Below are 17,476 nucleotides of genomic sequence, written 5' to 3'. Positions count from 1 at the left end.
GCAGTCTCTCCTCTTATCATCATCATCAGCCGTTCAATCGGTCTGCAGTTGTTAACGGTCTCTATTTACATTCTAGGTCTCTAGCTATAAGTATTGGCGACACATTTATGGTTTCTTGCCGTACAACACATCATCCTATAAGGACTACCCCTGAGAATTATGGTGAAGCTTCCATTGTTCTTTCTGCTGGCTGATTTCTCAGACTCACTGCGTGTACAATGCTCCCACTTTTTGCCCATTATCGTTGGCATAGAGTAAATATCAGTTGCCTCCAGCTGCATATCCCCCGATGAAAATTTATATATCAAAACATAGGCATTCACTGTGAGAGTAAAGGGCAGGTTGAGGACATATGCAGGCAACATGCAACATGTGTTTATGGCAGTAGGGAGCCTGACAGGGCCCAGGTACTTCTCAGGGGGGGGGGGGGGGGGCACACTGCAGCTGAGAAGAAGAGCTGCATCTGTTGCTGCCATTTAAGGGGTGGAGGGTTGGAGGAACTGGGCCCCTCCATCAGACCTGGGCCTGGGTAATTAGTACCTCGGCAACACTGCACGCGTTTCACTGTTTGCTTTTTCAATCCAAGACTACTGATGGCATTAAAAGAAGCTGTGGTTTAGGTCAAGATAAAGCACAAGACTTTTACTTATAGAACCATTGCAACATATGATTATATGAACATAAAGTTGCAAGTTATACACTTATCAAGATATGACATTGAAACTGTAGCAGGGCATGCTAGTATGTGTAGTTCAACAACAGTTGGAGGACCAAAGGTTCTTCACCCCTGCATTAGAAAAAAAAACAATAATCCTATAAAAATCAAATCTGAATGTTCAAAACAATAGGCCCTGGTTCAGAATTTCTCAACCCAATTGTGTCTACACTTATACTAATATTTCCCGGTATGATATATTCACTTCGTTGTGTAACAGACTACTCACATTTTGAATAAATACATCTACAGGTTTATTGGTGAAGAGGCCAGGAAGCAGTGCTACTCCGCTCTCAGCGATGGCTCTGTGGAACAGGCCTTTGGGTAACGGCGATAATACCTAGAGATAAAATTAATATTGACAGGATTAATACAGGCTTTGTTAAATGAGTAATATTTTATGTGTTCCTATGTATCACCTAATTCTACATGGTTATAATGACCAGTAACGGGTAACCAAAGAATTATATAGTGACTGTCCTGAAATATTTTATGCCGAGAATAGGAGTGAGGATGGGTAAATGTGTAAATTAAAGAACAGTCATTATTTCAATTTAAACCATAAAAGACAGAATATATTTATTGTGCTCAGATTTCTAATGCCTTAACATAAATCATCATTTGTAATGAGCTTAGTTTGTAATGAATTGAATTGGCATAAAATTGGTTCAGCCCACAAAATGGCTGCCCCCATGCACAAAATGGCAGCCCCCATGATTTAATTTGAGTAAATGCTGGAACATCCAGATGAGGTGGCAGAGAGGCAGGAAGAAGACACGGAGACCAATGGAATGGAGAGTCTGAAGGAGACGCGAGTGAGCAACAATGTTAAGAGCAGCATAAATTGGAGAGAATGGGAATGGAGAATAGATCTGCCCTATACACTCACCAGAGCAGAGACGCTGACTCCTCCCGCAGACTGGCCGAATATGGTGACAGACTGGGCGTCACCTCCGAAATCCTTAATGTTTTCTTGCACCCACTGCAGAGCTGCCACTTGGTCTAACAGTCCATAGTTACCGCGTGCCGCTTCATCTCCGGTACTGAGACATGGATGAGAGGTGAGTAAGAGATTGCTGTTATTTAGGGTCATTAAACAGCTTGCAGTAATGTACCGCCACATGGTAGATGCTATACACCCTTATAAAGCTGAATCTGAGCAGATTGGGTGAAAGCCGGAGCAGTCTGGACTCTGGAACGTCGGATCGGACCGGCTCCCTACAGCAGGTAGCTTGTCTGGTCCATCGTTCCGGAGTCCAGACCATTCTGGCTTTCACTTAATCCCGAATCAAGAAGACTACATGGCAGCAAGAGATCAGCAGTGTCCATTGTGTAGGGTGTGTGTTTTTCCTGAATGACCCAGAAGTACATGTGGGTACCATGACCTCTAATGAATACATATACAGCCATGACAGCACCCTACATTGCCCATTTAGAGGGACAATGAAAACCCCATGAACACTGATCTGCCTGATACCTGAGACTGAGGTACACATTATGCCCACAGGAGAACATTGCATGATAATAATCAGTATGCACTGTAAAGACAAACGCTGTGCAGTACCAGGGAAAGCATGGAACATATTATATCCATGGTTATACAGTGCAGGGTGCTAGTAGGTACCTGAAGAATCCCAGTAGCCCCAGCCTATACTGGATAGTCACCACCACCACACTCTCATAGGCACTCAGGGCAGATGCCTCAAACTGGATGGAGCTTCCCATCATAAATCCACCTCCGTGTATGAAGACCATCACCTGAAAACAACAATAACACCATGGATGAGACAACTAACCACAGATAAATGACAAACACAGGCTTTCCTATTACCTGTCACTGTTGTTACCTATTTATCTGTAAGTTATATAGGACCACATAATGCTTATGGCTAGGACCACATAATGCTTATGGCTAGGGAATACGTGGAGAGGACCTTTGCTGTCCGGTGCGCGATGACGTCATCGCGCAGCGCACAGTAAAGGACCTCTCCACGAAGGGAAACTAGACGTGTCTAGTTTCCCTTCACAGCGGCAGCGGGGGGCAGGCGGCCAGCGGGGGGCACAGCAGCAGCGGATCTTGCCCTGGTGCAGCGCCCTCCGGACGGCGCCCTGCGCCCTCCGAAAGGCGGCGCCCCGGGCAAAAGTCCTGCTTGCCCGTGGCAAGATCCGCTACTGGACATCATTGCACAATGGCTTACCGATTTGTGATATCGGACAATGCCACCAATATTGTGCGTGCATTACATCTGGGCAAATTTCAGCACGTCCCATGTTTTGCACAAGCAATTAATTTGGTGGTGCAGATTTTTTTTTTTAAATGACAGGGGCGTGCAGAAGATGCTGTCGGTGGCCAAAAAATTGTGGACCACTTTTGGCATTCAGCCATCATGTGCCGAAGACTGGAGCGCCATCAAACACACCTGAACCTGCCCTGCCATCACCTGAAGCAAGAAGTGGTAACGAGGTGGAATTCAACACGCTATACGCAGTGGAGAATGATTTCTGTCTTGTGCAAGGTTCTCCAACCCTTCGAACTTGCCACACGTGAAGTCAGTTCAGACACTGCCAGCTTGAGTCAGGTCATTCCCCTCATCAGGCTTTTGCAGAAGCAGCTGGAGAAATTGAAGGAGGAGATAAGATGGAGCGATTCTGCAAAGTATATGGGACTTGTAGATGGAGCCCTTCATTCGCTTTGCAGGGATCCAAGGGTGGTCAATCTGTTGAAATTAGAGAATTACATTTTGGCCACCGTGTTCGATCCTAAGTTTAAAGCCTACATTGTATCTCTCTTTCCGGCAGACACAAGTCTGCAGAGGTTCAAAGACCTGCTGGTGAGAAAATGTCAACTCAAACGGAATGTGACCCATCAACAACTCCTCCTTCACTTTCTCCCGCAACTGGGGCTGCAAGGAAAAGGATACGATTTCCTAGCCCACCCGCTGAGGTGATACAGGGCAGTCAGGAGCGAGTACTGACATCTGGTCCGGACTGAAGGACCTGCCAACGATTACTGACATGTCTACTGTCACTGCATATGATTCTGTCACCATTGAAAGAATGGTGGGGGATTATATGAGTGACAGCATCCAAGTAGGCATGTCAGACAGTCCGTACGTATACTGGCAGGAAAAAGAGGCAATTTGGATGGCCTTGCACAAACTGGCTTTATTTTACCTAAGTTGCCCCCCTCTCCAGTGTGTACTCCGAAAGAGTTTTTATTGCAGCCGGTACCCTTTTCAGCGATCGGCGTAGGAGGGTACTTCCACAAAAAGTGGAGAAGATGATGTTCATCCAAATGAATTATAAATTCCTCCAGGAATACCTTGACCATCAATTGCCTCCAGAAAGTACACAGGAACCTGTGATGGTGGATTCCAGTGGGAACAAATTAATACTCTGTGAGGAGGAGGATGTACACACTGAAAGGGGTGAGGAATCTGAGGATGAGGATGACATCTTGCCTCTGTAGAGCCAGTTTGTGCAAGGAGAGATTGATTGCTTCTTTTTTTGGTAGAGGCCCAAACAAACCAGTCATTTCAGCCACAATTGTGTGGCAGACCCTGTCGCTGAAATGATTGGTTTGTTAAAGTCTGCATGTCCTGTTTATACAACATAAAGGTGGGTGGGAGGGCCCAAGGACAATTCCATCTTGCACCTCTTTTTCTTCTTTGCATCATGTGCTGTTTGGGGCCTAGTTTTTTTAAGTGCCATCCTGTCTGCCTCTGCAGTGCCACTCCTAGATGGGCCAGGTATTTGTGCCGCACACTTGTGTCGCTTAGCTTGCTCATACAGCTACCTCATTGCACCTCTTTTTCTTCTGTGCATCATGTGCTATTTGGAGCCTAGTTTTTTTAAGTGCCATCCTGTCTGCCACTGCAGTGCCAACCCTAGATGGGCCAGGTGTTTGTGCCACACACTTGTGTCGCTTAGCTTAGTCATACAACCACCTCGGTGCAACCTCTTGGCCTAAAAACAATATTGTGAAATTTAAGGTGTTCAGAATAGACCAGAAATGAGTGGAAATGAATGCTATTGAGGTTAATAATACTGTAGGATCAAAATTACCCCCAAATGCCGTGATTTTAGCTGTTTTTATGTTTTTTTAAAAAATCCTACAGATCCATAACCAAAACCAAAATCAAAACCCGAAAGGGTGGTTTTGGCAAACCCAACCCAAACCAAAAACACGAGCGGGGAATTAGAACCAAAACACAAAACATGAAAAGTGCCTGCCGCACATCTCTACTTATGGCTCACCTAGGTCACTAAGACTATCATTATTATGGGGGTCATTCCGAGTTGATCGTACGTAGCAACTTTTGCTTCTCGTGCGATCAACTTGACGCCGCCTATGGGGGAGTGGATTTTAGCATAGCAGGGCTGCGATCGCTTGTGCAGCCCTGCTATGCTAAAAAAGATTCCTGCAAAACAAGACCAGGGTCAGACTTACCCTGTGCGATGGATCCAGCAACGAAGGTCCCGGGATTGACGTCAGACATCCACCCTCCAAACGCCTGGACACGCCTGCGTTCGAATCTCCACGCCCAGAAAATGGTGAGTAGACGCCCCAGAACGCCTCCCCGCTGTCAATCTTCTTGCGATCGTGCTAGCGATCACTTTCTTCTTTGTTGTAGCCGTCGCCAGCCAATGAAGCGCATGCGCAGTTCCGACCCATTCGCACTGCAGCGAAGAACCACTGCATGCGAACGGGTCGGAATGACCCCCTATATTCCAAATAAGCACAACATAACTTGATTAAACAGTCATGGTCAAAGTCAGGAGCTGGATAATCATGACATTGTCCATGTCACAGTGATGCTGTCAGATACTTACCACTGCTGTAGGGGTGACTGCATTAGTCCAGTAGGAGATAGACATGAACTCCTGCTCTACAATGCAGCAGATCAGCACTTACCGGCAGTTTTGAATTATCTTCTCGATCCGCCAGAGTGAAGACATTTAGATAGAGACAGTCCTCTGATACTGGTGGTATCTCAATGTTCCCCTTGAATTGAGCTTTTATCCCTTTCAGGGCTTTTGGATTTTGCAGACATCTGGGAAGGAGATTGATGTGAAGGTCACACAGTATGTTTGGCTAGGTCTTATCCTATAAGCCTTTCCTCCTCACTGATAACCGTCTCTCACCTCCACCTCTAACATGCCTCCCTGATGCCACTGTTCTATGGAACCTTCTCACACTCTATCAGACTCTCACACAACATCCAATGCTAAAAAAAAAGATCATTCAAAACCAACTTATTGGAAACTTACATAGGGGAATGCTTGGAGGCGTCTTTGACAGAGCTCCAGGGCCTAGGAGGTTCCGGCTTTTGAAATCTTAATGGACCAACCGGCGGCTGCGCAAAAGGGACCCCCAAAAAAGCATGGACAGTTCTATTTGTCTTCTTTACCGTCACCAAACGTCCCCGTAGGCTCCCATACTTTGTGTCCACAAGTGGCCTGTCATCCTCTGCTCCTGTAAGTGGCAAGAATTTGTCATTTCAGTCTTATTCGTGGGGATATTTTGTGTAATGTGAGAAATGTACATATACCGTATAGCAGGCAACATCATTATCACAGATGGGTGAGAATGAGAATGTGTGCCGGTGGCAGGCATGGAATCAATTTATAAGCCAGACTGCAGGAATTTTAGTCTCAGGATAGCATTTGGTAAGAGCGACTGATTAAACCCCCGTTACCAAGGTAGGCTGGTAAATTAGCATACAGTTGGAACACAAATATTTAATTGGAGTTGTCAGTAATATATGTCTGGAGGTTCACCACTCAAAGAAGCTACTAGCACCCTGCCCAACAGAGTTATAGTCACTGGCTCCCTCGGAGCGATGTCCACAATCTTCCGCATTCTGTGGATTCACAGTGTGGCAAAATCCCTGGAGGCTTTGGGCATGGGATCACTGGTATGGTCCCTGGCCATCTTAACAGGAGATGTGACCCCTTGTCATTGAAGATCCAAAGTAGAACATTGAGTTGGTAGGTGACATTAACCTGATACCACCAGCCCAGACCCCATGGCATAGTTTCTGAATTGCAGGTATAAGGATTCCCTGCTGCATGGCCATAACTAGGAGGGTGCACCGCACATAGCACTACAGGGTAGGGGGCACTGTTGGCGGCACTTGTGAATTATCTGTTTTAATTACTTTCAATTGCAGCTGCCCCCCTCTTTGAAGCCCAGCATCTCCTGACCACCATTGTTTCCTACCCTGACCCCTTCTGTTGCTAATACCTACCTATACAACATTCTTGAACTCAACTTGAGATTTCTTTGTTATTCAGTCACACTGTCCTTTATTACATTTCAAGATGCTGACATACCCAGGATTCGAACCCATTGCCTGTGGCATTGCAGTCAGACACTCTATTCATTGAGCTATCTGCCCTTGCATAGAAAGGTAGATAATTCTAAGCTAAAGATTTGAGGCCTACATTGTACTTTGTGAAAAAATTATCAGCATGGGTTGTGGCTGAGGAGATCTATGTTGTGTGTGGCCAGTGCCGTTTCTTGCGGTGGGTGAGCTGTGCAACCGCATGGGGGGCCTGCCGCAGCACTTCTTGTGGTCTGTGATTCCCCCTCCTCGCGAGTACCCAGCTCGGGGGGCGGAGTTTCGCGGAATGACGCGGGTGCGTCATGACGTCACAATGCACTCAGGAGGAGGGAGGAGGCGAGGACTCGAGGGGGAGGCAAGGGAACCAACCGAGCCAAGCTGCAGGGGGAGCCAAGCGCCACGCATATGAGGGAGAGGCTGTTGAAGAGCGGGAAGAACTGCTTCAAACGTAAGTCAGCCTCTCCTTCCCCCCCCCCCCCACTGCCACCATGTGTAAAATGGGGACTCTTGCCTGCCATCGTGTAAAATGGGGACACTTGGCTGCCATCATGTGTAAAATGGGGACACTTGGCTGCCATCATGTGTAAAATGGGGACACTTCCCCACCATTGTGTAAAATGGGGACACTTGCCTGCCATCATGTGTAAAATGGGGTCACTTGGCTGCCATCATGTGTAAAATGGGGACACTTGGCTGCCATCATGTGTAAAATGGGGACACTTGCCTGCCATCATATGTAAAATGGGGACACTTGGCTGCCATCATGTGTAAAATGGGGACACTTGCCTGCCATCATATGTAAAATGGGGACACTTGCCTGCCATCATATGTAAAATGGGGACACTTGGCTGCCATCATGTGTAAAATGGGGACTCTTGCCTGCCATAAGGTGTAAAATGGGGACTCTTGCCTGCTGTAATGGGGATTTAATGTATCAAGGGCATTGCAGTGTATGGCAAAATATATATTTTTTTATTTTTTTTTCCTGTGCTCGCCGTGATCTGCTGGTGCAAGGTCAAAAACTGGGGTGTAAGGTAGTCTTTTCAGACGAGGTCACGCTCATTGTATCGAGGCCGCGCCCCTTTGCCAGGAGCGTGCGCATACCTTTTTCTTTTTATATCTATGTGGGGGGGGGGGGGGGCGCATTTTTTGTAATGTCAATGAAGGGGGGGGGGGTGCACTGGGACATTTGGCTAGAAACAGCCCTGTGTGTGGCTCAAGATATTGGATATGAAGCTGCACAGTACATACTGTAGATCAATTACAATGCTGATTATTTTATTTACAAAGTACCATTAGCTTCATATAGTGTTCATAGGGGGTCATTCCAACCCGATCGCTCGCTGCAGTTTCTCGCAGTGCAGCGTTCGGGTCAGAACTGCGCATGCGCCGGCGCTGCAGTGCACCGACGCATGCCAGCCATTGGTGCCAGGCAAACGCCTCTGAGGCAGAGGCGGTCACTGGGCGGGAAGGGTCTGACGGCAGCGTTAAGCCGCCATTTAGGGGGCGGGCCGCTGCGGCTGCGTGGGGGGGGCAGGCCACGGCGATGAGTAGCTCCCAGCCTCCACGCTAAAGCTGTGCTGGTCGGAAGCTACTCTTGAAATGCAAAGGCATCGCCGTTGTGCGATGCCTTTGCACTTCTGCGGGGAGGGGGGGGGGCGACACTGACATGCGGGGCAGACTAGCCCTGTGCTGGGCGTCCCCCCGGATGTCAGTGTGAATGATCATAGCTGTGCTAAATTTAGCACAGCTACGATCAGCTCGGAATGACCCCCATAGTTCTACTTTTTATGCAGGATCAAGTAACTCAATGAGTAAGGTGGTTAATTAGAATTCAACAGGATTTAGGTCTGAATTCTGGGCATGCCAGTACATTGAAATGTGTTATTTAATAAAGGGTATTTTTAACTGAATAACAGCGAGCTCTCAAGTTAAGTGCATGAATGTGATATAAAGAGGTTTAGTGTCCAAATCCATTTTCTTGCAGTGGTCTATAAATGTGTGTGTATTATTTATATATTGGGCGCGATGTACTAAGCGGAAAATGCTGTAAACTCCCTGTTTACCGCATTTTCCGGATGTACTAACCCCGGCCGGCAGGACAGCGCCGCAGCGGGGTACACCAGCTTTAGCTCTGCGGCGCTGTGTGAGGGATCCGATCGGATCCCTCCCAGCATGCCCTGCGGCCGCCCCCGTCACCCAGCGCATGCGCAGACTGACTCCTGAGGCCGAATCCCAGAAGACAGGCTGCCGCTGCGCATCGCGGAGGAAAGCTCTTATCGGAAGAGCTGTCCTCCGCAATGCTGATCGCATATGTTAGTACATATGCGATCAGCATCGTGGCGCAGGGCGGCAATGGGCAGCGATGTACATTAGTACATCCCGCCCATTATATGATATACAGTACATACTGTAATTCAGTGTCAGACTGGCCCACCAGGGGAATGCAGTGGTAGGGCAACCGTGTTTAAGGGTGTGACCACTCTCCATAGTGGGTGTGGCTAGCCACCACATTGGTTTGCCTAACCATTAGAGAGTGCATGGCCTGGGCCCCTGGATACATATATATATATATATATATATATATATATAGTAAATACCAGGGCCGTAACTAGGTGTGTGCGGAGTGTGCTCCGCACATAGCGCATTTGTCAATTATGAATTATCTAATTACTTTCACTTGCAGCTTCCTCCCTTTTTGAGGCCCAGCATCTCCTGACTACCCTTCTACCCCCACCCCTTTTGTCGCTAATACCTATACAACATTCATTGACATGACTTGGGAGCTCCTTGTTGTTCATTCGCAGTATTCTTTATTACATTTTGGGATGCTGATGTCCCCAGGAATAGAACCAGTTGCCTATGATATTGCAGTCGGACACTCTATTCATTGAGCTATCTGCCCTTGCATAGAAAGCTAGAGAATTCCAAGCTGGAGAGTATGAAGTATTTGAAGCCATACTTGCCTACTTGACCCTCTCCATGATGAGGGAGAAAATGCTCTGTTTACTTTGTGAAGCGGTGATCAGTGTTGCATTTGGGCAGATCTATGTAGTGTGTGGCTGTAAGGGATTGGATGTGTGGCTCCACACTGCATGGATCTGCTCAGTTATGGTGCTGGTTATTTTTTTACATAGTGGGGTGTTTGGCTGGGATGCAGCAGGTTGTGGATTTGAGTCCTGGGTGTGGTAGTATATTGAAATGTGTTATTTAATGAGGGGTAATGTGGCTAAATGGTGGCAAGCTCTTGGATTGGGTGCATGATTGTGGTAAAAAGAGGATTTGTGTCCAAATCCATTTTTTAGCATTTTGCTATAAATGTGTGTGTATATGACATGCCCCTTCCCAACAAGGCATGCACATTATATTTATGACCATACTTGCCTACCTGACCCTCTCCATGAGGGAGAAAATGCTCTGTTCCTGGACTTTCCTGGTAATGTATGATTGCCATCACCTGTGGTGAGCTAGTTAATTGATAAGAAAGGTGTTTCACCACAGGTGATGGCAATCATACATTACCAGGAAAGTCCAGGAACAGAGCATTTTCTCCCTCATGGAGAGAGTCAGGTAGGCAAGTATGATTATGATTCTGAGGGGTTGGGTGGGTGTGTGTCTCTGGTAAATACTGCTAGTGCATGCATGATAATGTACCAGATTAATAACTGCAATGCACTGTAGAAAATTCACCATAGTCCTGTGCAGTATAAGGCAGAGGTTCCCAAACGCGGTTCTCAAGGCTCCCCAACGGTCCAGGTTTTAAATGTATCCATGCTTGGCCACAGGTGACTTAATTAGCACCTCAGTCAATTTGATTTAACCACCTGTGCTGAGCCATGGATATACCTAATTCCTGGACTGTTGGGGTGCCTTGAGGACCGCGTTTGGGAACCTTTGGTATAAGGTATTTCTTTACACTTTAGCGTAGCTTACGGAAATTGCGTACCTTGCTCAATTTGTGTACATTACAGAAAATATGCATTTTGCATACTCAGCAGTCACAGGATAAGATGCATTTTATAATGTCATTTAAAACTATATTTGTGCCGTAAATTGCATAGGCCCCTAAATGTAACTTTTAGTTGATGATTTCCCTTTAAATGCTGAAACCAGATCTGTGCTGGGGCAAATTCCATCTCAGATTTGTTAATAGAAAACGTCACCATATAGTTTTCATCATACAATTAATACATACTTGCCTACCTGACCCTCTCCATGAGGGACAAAATGCTCTGTTCCTGGACTTTCCTGGTAATGTATGATTGCCATCACCTGTGGTGAGCTAGTTAATGGATAAGAAAAGTGTTTCACCACAGGTGATGGCAATCATACATTACCAGGAAAGTCCAGGAACAGAGTATTTTGTCCCTCATGGAGAGGGTCAGGTAGGCAAGCATGAATTAATATTTGCTCAAGCTTTGGTTGGGTATAGTATTTGGAAGCTTTGTATTTGTGTGGAGCATTTAACCACACATGAACTTACTTTCTAAACAACGATAGCAACACTGCCTCCTGCTGGATGTAATATAATAAAACACATAGCAAATCCCTAATGGGAAAGCAACGCAGATCATATATATATATACTAGGTGCTTCATCGCGCCCTACGGGCGCTCTTCACACCGTCGCAAGGGGCTACGCCCCCTTAACCCTTGCATGCCTTTCTGGGGTTCAATATGTGTATTATATGAAGTATTACCTGCATTCCTTTGTTAGTGGTTAAATATTGCACAATGAAAGGGCGTGCGATGGTGAAGGAGGCGCAGCCCCTTGCAACGGCGTGAACAGCACTTGCAGGGCACAATGTACAGAATGTAGCGGGTGCAGGGGGGGGCTGTGGATGGGGGAGGGTGTCCGTAGATGCTGCGGGTAGATGGGGGGGTGGAAGCGGGGGGGCCCGGATGGGAAAGGGTCAGGAGATGCTGCGGGTGGGGGAGGGGCAGAGGAGTGGGGGCTGCAGATGGGGGATGGGGTCCGGAGGCACTGCCAGTGGGGGAAGGGCAGGGGTGCCAAGGGTGGGAGAGGGGCAGGTGCGGGAATGTTGCGGATGGGTGAAGGGTTCCGGAGGTGCTGTGGGATGGGAAGGTGCGGGGGTGGGGTAGGGGGTCCGGAGGTGCCGTGAGTAGCGGAGGGGCAGGTACAGGTGGTGCGGCGGATGGGGAAGGGGTCCGGAGGTGCTGCAGGTAGTGGAGGGGCAGGTGGGGGAGGGGTGGATGAGGGGGGCACCGCGGATGGAGGAGGGTGTCTGCAGATGCTGCGGGTGGAGGGGGGCAGGTGTGGGGGGAGATATATATGGGGGGTGGATGGTGGAGGGGGTTTGGAGGTGCTGTGGGTGGTGGAGGGGCAGAGGAGTGGAAGCCGCGGGTGGTGTAGGGGGTCTGGAGGCACAGCGTGTGGGGGAGGGGTGCCGCATGTGGTAGAGGGGAAGGAGCGGAGGTGTGGTGCATTGGGGAGGGGTCTGGAGGCGCTACGGGTACTGTACCTGCCAAAAAGGTAGTTGGAGGGTATGCAGTAACAGGGCCAGGACAGGGGTGACAGGGTCAGGACAGGGGTGACGGGGCCAGGACAGGGGTGACAGGGTCAGAATATGGGTGACAGGGTCAGAACAGGGGTGACAGGGCCAGGACAGGGGTGACGGGGCCAGAACAGGGGCGACGGGGCCAGGACAGAATTTACAGGGACAGGATAGGGGTGACATGGCCATGGTAGGGGCGGCAGGACCAGGACAGGGGTGACAGGGCCAGTATAGGGTTGACAGGGCAAGTACAGGGGTGACAGGGCCAGGATAAGGGTGACAGGACCAGGATAACGGTGACAGGGACATGACAGAACACAGGGCATGGGAGAGATTGGTATTAGGGACAGAACAGTGGTGACAGACAGATGTGTCTTACCGGAGTCACTGCTGCTGGCTGCTGCTGTTCCACTCCAACCTGTTGGGATCTGCTGCTGGTGGAGACTTGGCATGGCTGACTCTCTCAGGCTGGAGTCCTGCTTCCTCTGCCCGTCCGCCTCCCTCCCCCCCTCCTCAGTCACACACCGCAGACCTCAAGCAGCTGCCGGGCACTGTGGTAAGGGGAGACTGGGAGTGACTGGTTAGCCCCCAGGAGATGCTGTGGCTGGAAGGAGGAGGGGGTCGGAGCCTGCAAGCAGCGCAGACTTCTGCAGCGCTGCCCGCCAGCTAAAGTGTGTGAAGGAGCTGGGCGCACCTCACTGCGGGCGGCAGCACTGCAGCTAGCGGTGGGGTTGCCGGGGCTGGAGATAACAGAGGCAGTACGGAACCTGCACAGCGGCAGGTGCCACACAAAACTGCAGCTAAGAAGCGTGGAGTGTGCCAGAAAGTGCCGCTCCTTCGCGCCTGAGAGACCCTGCTGAGTATGCTGATGTGGGGGGTCAAGCACACAGTGAGCCGGTGCCCGTCTGTCTGTACGGCATACCCCCTCACACACCCCCACACCTCCCAACCGTCCCGATTTTGCGGGACAGTCCCATTTTTTAGGGTCTGTCCCGCTGTCCCACCCGTGGGCCACAGTGTCCTGCGGTGGTGGTGGTGTTGGGGGTGGGGGCAGTTGGGTAGCTCCTGTACTCTCTGTTTTGCTTAGAGCAGCGGTGAATTTAGTGGAGACAGAGGGAGAGGGGGCATCAGGGGGTACGGATTAAGGGGGGGTTCCAGCAGCAGAGCCGGATTAAGGGGGGGCAGGGGGTATGTACCATGGGCCCCACAGTTTTATGGGGCCCCCTGGCTGGAGTAGCTCTGTCCCAGCTCAGAAGCTCCCCCATCCTGCCAGCAACAGCACCAGCATTGTGCTACAGTCACCACACGCTGCTACGTGTTGGCAGGTCTGTGGTGGTGCAGGGAGGCAGCAGTCTCCCTGCTTTCTTCTGCCTGTGCGGGTGTGTAGGGGGGGAGCGACCACCCCCTCTGGATTTACCTCTAGCTGAGGGGCCAAAATTCCATTAAAAAAAAATCCTGGAATTTGCATAAGTGTAGAAATGTGCCCTGTGGGTACATCTGTGGTGCTGTCCCTAGCTGGGGACAGCGCTGGGGCAGTTTGTCTGTCCCCAGCGCTGGGTGCGTGGCGGCGGGTGTCCGGTGCAGGGATTACCCTTTTCCCTGCACCGGACCAGAGGCATTTGAATGTTGGCGCCCTCTGGGAGCCAATCGCGGCTCCCGGAGCGGCAGCCAAAGGAGAGGGGCGCGGCGAGCCAATCGGCGCTCGCCGCGTCATAGGCCCCGCCCCCGGCATCTGACGTCAGACGCCGGGCGGGAGCCAAAAAGAAGGACGGCGCGCAGGAGCGCGAGGAGAAGTCGCGCCGGGCGGGTGCCGGAGTCAGTGCGCGTGCGGAAGAGCGCGAAGAGGAGGAAAGCGGTCGGGCTCCGGGAAGAAGATGTCCAGCGGCGGCTGGACGCGGAGCAGCGGAGGCGACGCTGCTGGCCAGGACGGGTCAGCGGCAGAAGAGGACGCTGGAGTTCCCTGGAGCAGGTGAGGCCTCGGTGAGGCAACCTTCACCCCCTCCCCTCTTCCTCCCTCGACCACCAGGGACGGGCATTAGGCCCGAGGGCACAATTCAGGCACTAGGCCTGTGGCGCAGCTAGGAGTTTGGGGGTCACCATCGGAGTAGGTGGTTTGGGCATTAGGCCCAAGCCACCGCAAAGCGGCACAGTTAGGCGGGCGTTAGGCCCGGGGGCATATCAGGCAATAGGCCTGCGGGGCATTAGAGGGCATTAGGCCCTAGAGTATTTTGGCCAGCTAGGGATATCTAAAGGTGACGCTGGGTACTAGGCCCATGTCACCCCGCGTGTGACAGGTTAGGCGGGCGCTAGGCCCGTGGGTGAAATCAGGGGGCAGCTAGGGGGCGCTAGGCCCAGTGAATAAGAGCCCCCGAGGTGAGCACAGGTGGCCCTGGGCGCTAGGCCCAGGCCACCCCGAGGTGTTTAGGAGGGCAGACCTGAGGCCCACATAAGGGAAGGTACAGGAGGTGGGTAGGCCGTGCGGCGCCCACCCCCTTCCAGCGGCAGGTAGGGATTTAAAAGGGACAACACCGTGTGATCTTGTATTCCGATATTGTGATGTATGTTGTTACCGTGCAGGGCAGAGTGTCTGTGTTTAAGTTTGTGCACAGTTGTGTTGCACCACTCACACGAGCTAGTTTGAGGGCTCTGTTTATGCAGCTAGTGTAGCGGACGCACACTAGGGTAGTTCTAGGCCCTGCACGGCTGTTTCTCTCTTTGCCTCCTTACAGGGACCTGTAAGTGGAGAAGATCGGAGTACAAGACGTAGGACGGTGAGTAACATCGGTCTGTGTGTTCCTTCTGCGTGTGTCCCTATCTGTCTCCCTTCCTTCAGGGCGAACGGTGAGCCTTGCACGCCGGTGCAAGGTAGAATTTCCACCTGGCGCGAGAGTGCCAATAGGTGAAATTCGGGCTCTGAGGCGGACGCCTGGGATGACCCTCACCTAGCCCGAAAGTACTATTTTCCTCGACTACGGAGGGCATTTCGGTCCACAGTCCGGAGGACAGCACTCAGAAATTTCCTTCCTCCTAGGTCGTCGTGTCCGGGTCCGACGGAAGAGTTGCCAGGACCGTTGAAGGTTCCGGTACCTGAAGGTGAGAGAGAGCGGCGCCTGGTGAGTACCGAGTCTACACCTGCACGGCAGCAGGCACCACACGCACAGCAGCCGCACCTCTCACATTTGGCGTAGTCGGCAGGATCAAAGAGACCGGATCACGGACACGATGTGGAACGCCACCAAGAAGACCTCCCTGCGGACGGCTCCGGAGAAGACTCACCCCCGGATGTGTGCGGACCAGAGCGAATGGGTGACGGTATCTGGGGCAGACCTCCTGAAGATGGTGCAGCGGTCGGTCCAGCGTGGAAAGGAAGAGCGCCGGGAGAAGGGGCGCAAGAAAGCCGCTGTGATGCCCTGCGAGAAATGTCGGCAAACAGGGCACTTTGCCAGCGAGTGTACTTGGCGAGAGACGTCCCCAAAGAAGGTGGTCCAGGAAGCGGACCGAAGACGTCAGAAGGGCCAAGCAAAGAAGGAGTCCTGGTGTTTGCTCTGCGGAAACTACGGGCATGAGCACAACAGTTGTCCCTGGGACGAAGAGTTGAGCGAAGACGAGGTTGATTCCTGGTGTGAAAACTGTGGAGATCCCCGACATCGGCTCCTGGAATGTCCATGGACGGAAGACAGGACGGACTAAGAGGCCACGGTGAAGCAGATGACGGGGTCTCGTCAGCAACTTTGGGACCGGGTGGCTGCAGAGCCTGTGTGTGCGCTCTGCGAGGCGAGAGGATATGCGCTTCCCGATTGTCCGTGGAATGAAGACCGGATGATTGCGGATGGTCGCGCCCAGAGATGGGAGGAGGAAACCAGGGAAATGGAGCGGAAGGCCTTGCTTGAAGTTAGTTCACAGGTGCCCATTTCCTCTGAGCCGGAACCAACGGGTGAAGATTCCCTAGTGAAGGAGGTCGACCAGGAACCCATCTTGGAGAAGGTGGCAGTGGCCCTTCCTTGTTGGAAGTGTCGGCGACCAGGACATGCGGCCAGTGAGTGCCCCTGGGAAGATGCCGCGGACCTACTCTGTCCCAAGAAAGTGACCCCAGTAACGAAGGATACTTTCCCGCAGCAGGCGGAGGTGGACTACTGGGAGGAGAAGAGACCATGCTGCGAAGAAAAGCGTGAAGACCCAGTGACTGAGACGTCCGGGATCTCCCCGTGATGGAACCGTCCACGTCCAGGACGTGCGGAACAGATGTGTCCTGGGTACCTAGAGATGCCAGCGGAAGCGAAGGAGTACGCTGAGGAAGTAACAATGCCAGCGGAAGCGAAGGAGTACGCTGAGGAAGTAAAGATGCCAGCGGAAGCGAAGGAGTACGCTGAGGAGGTCACGATGCCAGCGGAAGCGAAGGAGTACGCTGAGGAAGCAGAGGTGCCAGCGGAAGCGAAGAAGTACGCTGAGGAGGAAAATAATACCCCAGTCCAGATATCGGAGGAGGACTCGGACTACGGTGAGCTGTCCGCCGACGAATCCCTCCAAGAACAGATGGAGGACGACTCTGGCATCGGAAGCGCCGAAGAGAGTGACTGGCAGGATCGGGTGGAGTCGTGCTCCCAGTTGAATGCCCTCCGTGAAGAGGAGGAGGTAGTCCTGGAGCAAGAATATCTGCCGGAAGTGCCGAAATGGACGGACATACGGGGAGAGGATCGCGATGCCGTGGGAGGACCCGTTTCAGAGGAAGACAGGGGACCTTTGGAGATGCCCCACGAGGAGATGCGGCAAACGGTGGTTGTTGCCCAGGAGGAAACGGATGCCCCGGAGGATTCCACTGTTGGGTGGTGGTCGGTACCACCCCCTGAAGACAGGGACGATGCCACAGACGATCCGAAAGGCCAGGAGTGGGTGACTGTT

At 51.3% G+C, this 17,476-nt stretch overlaps 1 protein-coding gene across 1 annotated transcript in view; it reads right to left on the bottom strand.

Moving 5' to 3' along the window:
* LOC134969576 (fatty acyl-CoA hydrolase precursor, medium chain-like) overlaps positions 1–17,476 on the bottom strand; it is a 52,367-nt gene that overhangs the window by 34,126 nt on the left and 765 nt on the right. Inside the window, exons 2-6 of the mRNA XM_063945621.1 lie at positions 5,987–6,191; positions 5,631–5,769; positions 2,340–2,473; positions 1,605–1,758; positions 945–1,055 (exon numbers count right to left, since the gene is read on the bottom strand). Coding sequence (XP_063801691.1) covers positions 945–1,055; positions 1,605–1,758; positions 2,340–2,473; positions 5,631–5,769; positions 5,987–6,191 — 743 coding nt within the window. The remainder of the gene's footprint in view (positions 1–944; positions 1,056–1,604; positions 1,759–2,339; positions 2,474–5,630; positions 5,770–5,986; positions 6,192–17,476) is intronic.

This window comes from Pseudophryne corroboree, chromosome 11 (genome assembly GCF_028390025.1).
Source record: "Pseudophryne corroboree isolate aPseCor3 chromosome 11, aPseCor3.hap2, whole genome shotgun sequence".
NCBI lineage: Eukaryota > Metazoa > Chordata > Amphibia > Anura > Myobatrachidae > Pseudophryne > Pseudophryne corroboree.
This window is presented reverse-complemented; position numbering and strand designations above follow the sequence as displayed.